This window comes from Ictalurus furcatus, chromosome 13 (genome assembly GCF_023375685.1).
Source record: "Ictalurus furcatus strain D&B chromosome 13, Billie_1.0, whole genome shotgun sequence".
In the NCBI taxonomy this organism is placed as follows: Eukaryota; Metazoa; Chordata; class Actinopteri; order Siluriformes; family Ictaluridae; genus Ictalurus; species Ictalurus furcatus.
The window spans coordinates 3,326,851-3,335,514 of NC_071267.1; the positions used below are offsets into that span (position 1 = coordinate 3,326,851).

At 40.2% G+C, this 8,664-nt stretch overlaps 1 protein-coding gene across 1 annotated transcript; it reads left to right on the forward strand.

Annotated features, from left to right (window-relative positions):
- The first annotated feature begins 532 nt into the window (after nt 1-532).
- Nucleotides 533-4,097, forward strand: LOC128617305 (NACHT, LRR and PYD domains-containing protein 1-like). The gene is made up of 3 exons (XM_053640382.1): nt 533-551; nt 811-1,207; nt 2,348-4,097. The coding sequence occupies exons 1-3, from the start codon at nt 533-535 to the stop codon at nt 2,619-2,621; spliced, it is 690 nt and encodes a 229-aa protein (XP_053496357.1). The 3' UTR covers nt 2,622-4,097.
- Nucleotides 4,098-8,664: the final 4,567 nt, after the last annotated feature.

The window sequence follows — 8,664 nt, forward strand, 5'->3', positions numbered from 1 at the left end:
GATGTGACAGAGTCAGCCTCGGTGGATGTGCTGCTGACAAACCTCATCAAGGGGAATCTGCTTCCCTCTGCTCTCCTCTGGATAACCTCTCGACCAGGAGCAGCCAATCAGATCCCTCCTGAGTGTGTAGACCAGGTAACAGAGGTACGAGGCTTCAGTGATCCTCAGAAAGAGGAGTACTTCAGGAAGAGGATCAGTGATCAGAGCCTGGCCAATAATATCATCACACACATGAAGTCTTCATGAAGCCTCTACATCATGTGCCACATCCCAGTCTTCTGCTGGATCTCAGCCACTGTTCTAGAGAGAATGTTGGGTGAAGCAGAGAGTGGAGAGGTCCCCAAGACTCAAATGTTCACACACTTCCTGATCTTTCAGATCAAACACAAGGATCAAAAGTACCATCAGAAATGTGACCCTGATCCTCAGCAGACCAGAGAGAGTATCCTGGCACTGGGGAAACTGGCTTTCCAACAGCTGGAGAAAGGAAACCTGATCTTCTATGAGGAAGACCTGAGAGAGTGTGGCATTAATGTTGGAGAAGTGGCAGTGTACTCAGGAGTGTGTACCCAAATCTTCAGAGAGGAGTTTGGGCTTCACCTGGGGAAGGTGTTCAGCTTTGTACATCTGAGTGTTCAGGAGTTTCTGGCTGCTTTATACACATTTCTCTGCTTTATTCTTAGAAAGACAAATGTGTTAGTGGAGCAACGCACTGGCCGTTTCCATTTCTTCAGCAAGTCAACCATGTCTGATTTCCTCAGGAATGCAGTGGACAAGGCCTTACAGAGTGAGAATGGACACCTGGACCTGTTCCTCCGCTTCCTTCTGGGTCTCTCACTGGAGTCCAATCAGGCTCTCTTACGAGGCTTAATGCCCCAGACAGGAAGCAGCTCTCACAGGAAACAGTCGAGTACATCAAGGAGAAGATCAGGGAGAATCCATCTCCAGAGAAATCCATCAATCTGTTCCACTGTCTGAATGAACTGAATGATCATTCTCTAGTGCAGGAAGTACAGACTTACCTGAACAGAGAAGGTAACACTCGTCTCAGTGGAACCAGACTCTCTCCTGCTCAGTGGTCAGCTCTGGTGTTTGTGTTACTGAACTCGGATCAGGAGCTGGATGAGTTTGATTTGAGTAAATATGACCAATCAGAGGAATGTCTTCTGAATCTGCTGCCTGTGGTCAAAGCCTCCAGAAAAGCTGAGTGAGTATTTTTATTTATAAATGTATTACTGCATGGTTTGTTATTTTAATGTTACACTGAACTGCACTGTTTGGATTAATGCTTGTTAATAGTTACTCTAATCATCTTTAAACAAACCTCTGGTACTGTTACAGAAGATTGTTTCACTTTTTACACTAACACGTTACGTCTGCACTGAGATCTGGGCCATATGGACAAAACCTTACATCACCATTTATTGCCTTTTCTCTAAAACTGATGAAAATGATCTCTACAAAATAACTGCATGTATTCATGACTTCTTTTTGATCATTTTGTGAACTAAACACCAGTGAAAGGCACTTTTTCTTTTCTCCTTTTACTTGAAAGAGACATTGAACAGAACTTCACAATTGAGAACAAGAAAAACATCACTGTCACCATGGGAACAATATGAATACAACATGTGACATTGTGTGTGTGTGTGTGTGTGAGAGAGAGAGAGAGAGAGAGAGAGAGTTAAAGGTAAAGGAGCAGTCTGGTTGTGCAGCTACAGTACATATAAATTTATTTTAGACATTTTTAAGCTCACACATCTGATGTTATTTTTATTTATGCTATGCTAACAGAAATAATAAGTTAATATTACCTGTCTTACATTTTATTGTCTGTTTCTGTTCTGTTTCACCAACGAAATATTTCCAAACAAAGCCACAGCACGTCCTGCTCCTTTTTGTTCAAACGGGAGATTTATTTATTTTATTTATTTTTTAGTTGGAGACCTTTTAACACGTAATTTCATTAAAAAATGGTTTCAAGTTTCAATTATAAGAAAGCATTTGTTCAAACAAAAAAAAAAGAGTCTGTTTTCAGTCCTTTAAGGACCATTGTAACTGATAATAATTTATTATTATTATTATTATTATTATTATTATTATTATTATCAGTTACAACAATCCTTAATGGAATGAAAAAAGAAGGGTTTGTTGTTTGAACAAATGCTTCATTATAATAAAGCATTTGTTTATAATAATAATAATAATAATAATAATAATAATAATAATAGTACTGATGTGGTGTCCTGTCCTCTGATTTCTGTGTTAGAGAAACACACTCACATTTCAGTTACATGGTAAACTTTAGCTGGATTATGGCTGTAATATTTCATCATTTCTCTTCCAGGCTGTGGGAGTGTAATCTGACAGAGGAAAGCTGTAGAGTTCTGTCCTCAGTTCTCAGCTCAAACTCCTCCAGACTGAGAGAACTGGACCTGAGTGACAATAAACTGCAGGATTCAGGAGTGAAGCTGCTCTCTGCTGGACTGGAGAATCCACACTGTACACTGGAGACACTGAGGTACACACGTGCTGCGCCCCGCCCCCCTTTCCGGAAGAGACCAGCTCCTGCTTCAGATTCTACATTAGCCTTATTCACAAAACAGCCTTGTGTAAAATGATTCACAGAGAACCTACACAGTTTCAGACTGTGTTTGCATGAATACTTGGCCAGGCCTGTGTTTTGACATGATGTGTGTGTATTTATTTCACCATCCAAGCATAATAAGCCTCTAAAGAGAACTCAGTTCAGTACTCGCATGATGAGGCGGCTGTCTGTGCGCGCATTTCAAGTGTGGCCGGGAGACATCGATTAATTTCTTATCTTAATTTTATGCTGACATCCCACCGTGCAAAAACTCATTTCAGGGAGGTAGCTCCACCACCCCTGCAGCCCCATCATCTCACCGATATACAGACATACATACACTCATTTTTCTCACCCATATATATATATAGTCTGGGGCGAAGTGCGTGTTTTCTTTTTTTTTTTTTTTGGACACTCTGCCATGACGCTACAGTGATGCTGAACTGATTAATGCACTGAAGAGAGAGAGAGAGAGAGAGAGAGAGAGTGGTCGACTTTAAAGCCTGCCCAAAGAGAAGCTAGCAGAAAGAGAGACCAATCAGGAAATGTTCTGTCACTCTCTCGCTCTTGTTACTCGCTCTCTACTCCTACTGGTCTCTCGATCGCTCTAAAAAAATCAATTTCCGGTTTATTGTATATAATTTTCGGCCGTCAGGTAGCTGCTATCGGTATACGGGAGACTCCCGGAACTTCCGGGAGAGGTGGGATGTCTGTTTATGTTGTTATTTATTTTTTATCTTTCTTTTCATGTTACACATGACGCGGACTCGACTGTACTCAGAAAAACTACCGAGTCCAAAATGTCCGAGTCCGTGTCAAGTTTGAGTACAAATTTACTTGTGTGTGACAAGTCCGAATTCTCTTCATAATTTGACTCGAGTACCCCAACTCCAATATAATTCACCCTCCCACAATTACTGCAGGTTATAACACAAAAACAAGCATAACATACTCATATATACTAATAGTAGTTACGGTTCTAATGTAATCTCCTTTTCCATCTTTCCAGTCATTATTCTGCTGGCAGGTGATCAGAGATGAGTGGATAGTGTCTGTCCTCCCTATAAACTTGGTTGCCATTCATGATTTTTTCTTAAATAAATTATGTTTTTGTGTTTTAAATAGAGCTGCAACAACTAATCGATAAAATCGATTATTAAAATCATTGTCAACAAATCTCATTATTGATTAGTTGGTCTGCACGCGGTAAATTTACTCATTATGTTACTTCTGTACCGAAAACACGCTCCAGAGAGTAAATACTAATGTTGTGTCCCAAATGATGTACTATACGCTTACACTATGCATTGTGCACTCTACCGTCGACTGCAGCGTTTCCGCAGTGGTGGTCAGTTTGGCCAGTGGTGTAATTGCAGGGGGGAAAGTTTTAAAAATGTTTATATAATATTATATAATTTTTTGTTCAATGTGTCAAAATATATTCAAACGAGATGTTTTTAAAATTAATCAATTTGGTTATTTGTGTGCATTCACAAATATCACGTTAGCTGAGCTGACTGAGTTCATTGATGCATTTATTTTAAATTTATTTACAAATGAAATGATAATTTGCAAAAACCTGTGAGTGGTAGACAAGTTCAAGTGTCACAGTGATGGATAAAATAAACAAAAGATAATTCAGAGAGTCAAATTAAATGTCACACTAACAATAATATGTAATTGAACCTGGTAATTGTATCAATCCCTGGGGAATGACAGGTTCTACCAATCAACCAGGGATTGCTAGGACTGTAGAATTCAGTGCTTTTTGTGCATCCATAAAAATTACTGTATAAATACTATATATATAAATATTAGGGCTGGCCCTGCGATGGACTGGCACCCTGTCCAGGGTGTACCCCGCCTTGTGCCCGATGCTTCCTGGGATAGGCTCCAGGTTCCCCGTGACCCTGAAGAAGGAGTAAGTGGTAGAAAATGGATGGATGGAATATTAGGGCTGCCACTAACGATTATTTTTCATAATCCAATAGTTGGCAGAATATTTTTCTGATTAATCTGATGGGGGCAAACTTTCAGGTTAGTAAAAAAGTAATGTGTTCCATTTGAGATGATTTTACCTTTTTAAAATTCATACACTAGACCAGTGGATCTCAACCTTTTGTGAGCTTTGGACCCCTAGCATATTTCGAACAATCCACAAGGAACCCCCTCACTCCACAACAATTATAGGCTATTATATTAAACAGTCATTTCTATATATGTTACTTTATTTTATTCATATTTAACATTAATAATAAATAAAATGTAATTTAAATGAATAATATATATTCTGGTGTGTGTCTGTGTGTATTGGGTTCTTTTCAGTCTTATATATTTGGACAAACAGTTGTGTAAAATTTTAGTTTTTATTTGTAATACTCAGTTTGTGGATTTCATTTTAAATAAAAGAAAAAATGGCACTGAAATTTTGCCCCCATACGATTAATCGATTATTAGCAATAAATAAATAAATAAATAACCGACCAACTATTCGATTGTGAAAATAATCGTTAGTTGCAGCCCTAGTTTTAAACTGCGAGTGGTTTCAATTTAATATGTTGTAGGCTCATTTATTGAGTCTGTTTACATTGAGCCTGTAACAGGATATAATAATATTGGGCTTGTTTTTGAAGCTACAGTTGCTTATTTGTCTCGTGAGACTTGGCAACACTGAGGTATTCATGTGTTGTATATTAGCTCCAATACTCGACAGCGGAGGTGGAGGTGGATATGGTTTTCTTGAAGTAGAGGAGAGTTGCTCTCTCTCATAGCTAGCAGAAAATAAGTGCAGTTTATCACACTGACCATAGCAAAACAAACAAACAACTGAATCAAGTTAGCTAGCTACCTATTGAGCTACTGAAATGTCTGACCTGTTTAACAGGAAAAAAGCATCTCTGTCTTCAATCCCTTCAGATCTCTGAGTTTTTGCCACCTCTCATAAGCCATGCCCATATTTATTCTCGTTTTAGCACGGGCTCTATCACTTTCCCTTTTTGACTGCAGGCTCTCCACAGTTCAAGGTTTCTTGGCTTTGACAACAGTTGGTTCCCCAGATGTCAACGTAACCATGCCAAAACTCATTTCAAGGAGGTGACATCACCGGCTACCTCCCACCTCCCCACCTCACGGAGAGAGAGAGGTCGACTGTAAAGCCCGCCTAACGAGAAAAGTGATAGATCAGTTAGCACAAAGAGAGACCAATCAGAATGCGTGCTGTGTCACTCTTACCACATCTGCCACTTGCTTTCTCGGTTTACTGTCGTGGAAATTTAGACAAACACCAGTAGACTCGTCCTCTCGGATGAAGTAGTTTTATTACAGAGAGATGAATACAGGAAGAAGAATGAGTGCACTCGTCCAGTGTTGATGCTATTTCCCCAAGCTCCAGCTCAGTCCAGAACTCCTCCATAAGTGCCTGATGAATGTGAAAGTAGAGGACAGTGGGGTGTTGGTGGAGAAACACTGGGTTGAGGGTCAGAATAAAGAGCAGATAAAGCAGCTATGCACATACATAAAGAGCTAGCTCTTGTGCTGAGTGGCCACGCCCATTTAACTCTGATCCAACACCTCATCAACCTTTTCTCTCAACATCCTGTAAATGTTCCATAACATTACATTTTAATTTGCACATTAAAGAGTTCTTGTGTAAATGCTCCTACACACTGTTTATGAAGAAATTAATTCGTATCCAGTGTGATAAATGAGGCCCAGTGTTTTATATGAGTAAAACATTAAAGTGTGTATTTTATATGATGTGGATTAGCATTGTTTCTGCTACCTTGTATTCAGGTAAACACTTTATTTCCCACCTGATGGAAACACCTCATTTCACAATCAGATAAATAAATCTAACACTTCATCATTTCTCTTCCAGTCTGTGGGAGTGTAATCTGACAGAGGAAAGCTGTAGAGTTCTGTCCTCAGTTCTCAGCTCAAACTCCTCCAGACTGAGAGAACTGGACCTAAGTTACAATAAACTGCAGGATTCAGGAGTGAAGCTGCTCTCTGCTGGACTGGAGAATCCACACTGTACACTGGAGACACTGAGGTACACACACACACACACACACACACAGAGCAGAATTGTAATAAACACAGCTACATCCAGTTTCCATCTGTAGTGATTGTAATTGTAGTGATGTGATATATTGTCATTGTTGTGTGTGTGAGATGGAGAGTAAATGTTCTGTATATAAAGATTTTGTGTAGTTGATGTTTTCAGAGCTAAAGTGTGAGAAGGTAAGTGTGAGAAGGTTTTCTTTCTTGCAGGATGTATAACTGCAGTATTACAGATGAAGGTTGCGCTGCTCTGGCTTCAGCTCTGAGGTCAAACTCCTCATCACACCTGAGAGAACTGGATCTGAATGGTAATAATCCAGGAGAATCAGGAGTGAAGCTGCTCTCTGATTTACTGAAGGATCCACACTGTAAACTGGAGAGATTATAGTGAGTCACTGACTTACTGTCTCTTTGCTCTACTCTACTGTATCATACTGAATATATATGTGTGTGTGTGTTTGTGTGTATGCTGATATTGTGTGTATGCTGATATTGTGTGTTTACACTGATGCTCTTCTGTCTTTCAGCATTAAGAATAATAAACTCACCAGGACAGGCGTATGACAGGAGTCTCACCTCAAACCTCTTCTCCAGGATAAAGCAGTTTTGGTGAAGAGTTAGAACCCGTCCCACATTTCCAGCAGTTTGGGAACTGAATCATTAAACTTAAAGGGACAGAGCAGATACAAAGTCAAGAACAGGCAGAAGGTCATACACAGGAGAAATCAACACACGTAACGAAATATCTGCTGTACAAAGCAACGGCAATGATCTGCCCCGGGGATGGAGACTGACGAGGCTTAAGTACACGTCCGGAAATGTACAGCCAACTGATCCCAAAGCACGAGGCAGGAGCAGGCATGTTAATGGTAAATGGTCTGAACTTATATAGTGCTTTTTTTGACCTTTGTGGTTCCAAAGCACTTTACACTGTTTCACATTCATGAGGCTTGTGCCAAAGAGTAGATGTGAAAATACAGTGGAAAATTTCCCGTGCAACCTGCCAACCTTTGCTGTGTCATGAACACAGTGTCTTGGTCAACCCAGGAGATGATTCAGAAAAGCGCCTATGCAACAGTGAGTGTTCAGCATGCATGGAGGCACTGGTTCTGTACACAGTGTTACATGAAATAACACCAGAAATAACACAAATCAATACCCTCGTGCACATCTCTCTAATGGCCTGATGAGGTCCATGTCAATTCTTTCAACTGGGACCTTGAATAAAGATAATGTGCACAATGGTGCTATTGGGGTGGCCAGTGGATTTGCAGTTGAAATTAGTAGTCTGGTAACAATTGCTTCCACAGCTCCTTTTTGATGCACCTGTTGACTTAACACTACCCATATGAGTTGATCTTTGGCCAAAAAGCTAAGCAATGAATGAAAATCAGTGAACAATCGTGATAAATAATCGAGATCTCAATATTGATCAAAATAATCTGGATTATCATTTTGGCCATAATCGTGCAGCCCTACCTCCATTTATAACAGCTCCCGAAGGAGACTTGGAGACTGTGGTCATTCATCGTAGGACCAATTGCCCTGACTCAGTAGCAATACTACCCCCTGGCACCTTAGTGTATTGTAAGAATCATTTGCATGGTTGCCGTAAGATTCAGGTTGTCTGGCACTCCACTGTGTTTGAGATTGTGACCTACATTGATGAAGTGGGAACACTGTATAAGATCAGACCATATGGAGAAGATGGCCCCATTAAAACTGTCCATTGCTCAGAACGTAAGCCTGTTCTTACCTGGCAACAATATGCCAGGTAAACCAATGGGTCAGGTATACTGGCCCTTTCTAGCCCCAGGAGTGAGTAGAGCCAGAAGGACCTAGAATTGGAGATTATTCACAAGTGGCCATAGTCCACATGAGAACTGGTGTAAGGAACTCTGAGGTTCAAGTCCACGTTAATTCTAGTTCTAAGCCCTCAGTGCTTCAGTCTAGTCCAACAGGGGTACAAAATGATTACTCTCTTGTGAGTATATGTTCATCTTTAGCGTCTCAAC

What these genes read in the sequence shown, in the direction of transcription:
- LOC128617305 (XM_053640382.1), top strand. An exon ending in AAAGCCTCCAGAAAAGCTGA is followed by an intron (nt 1,208 to 2,347) that starts GTGAGTATTTTT and finishes TTTCTCTTCCAG; the next exon opens with GCTGTGGGAGTGTAATCTGA.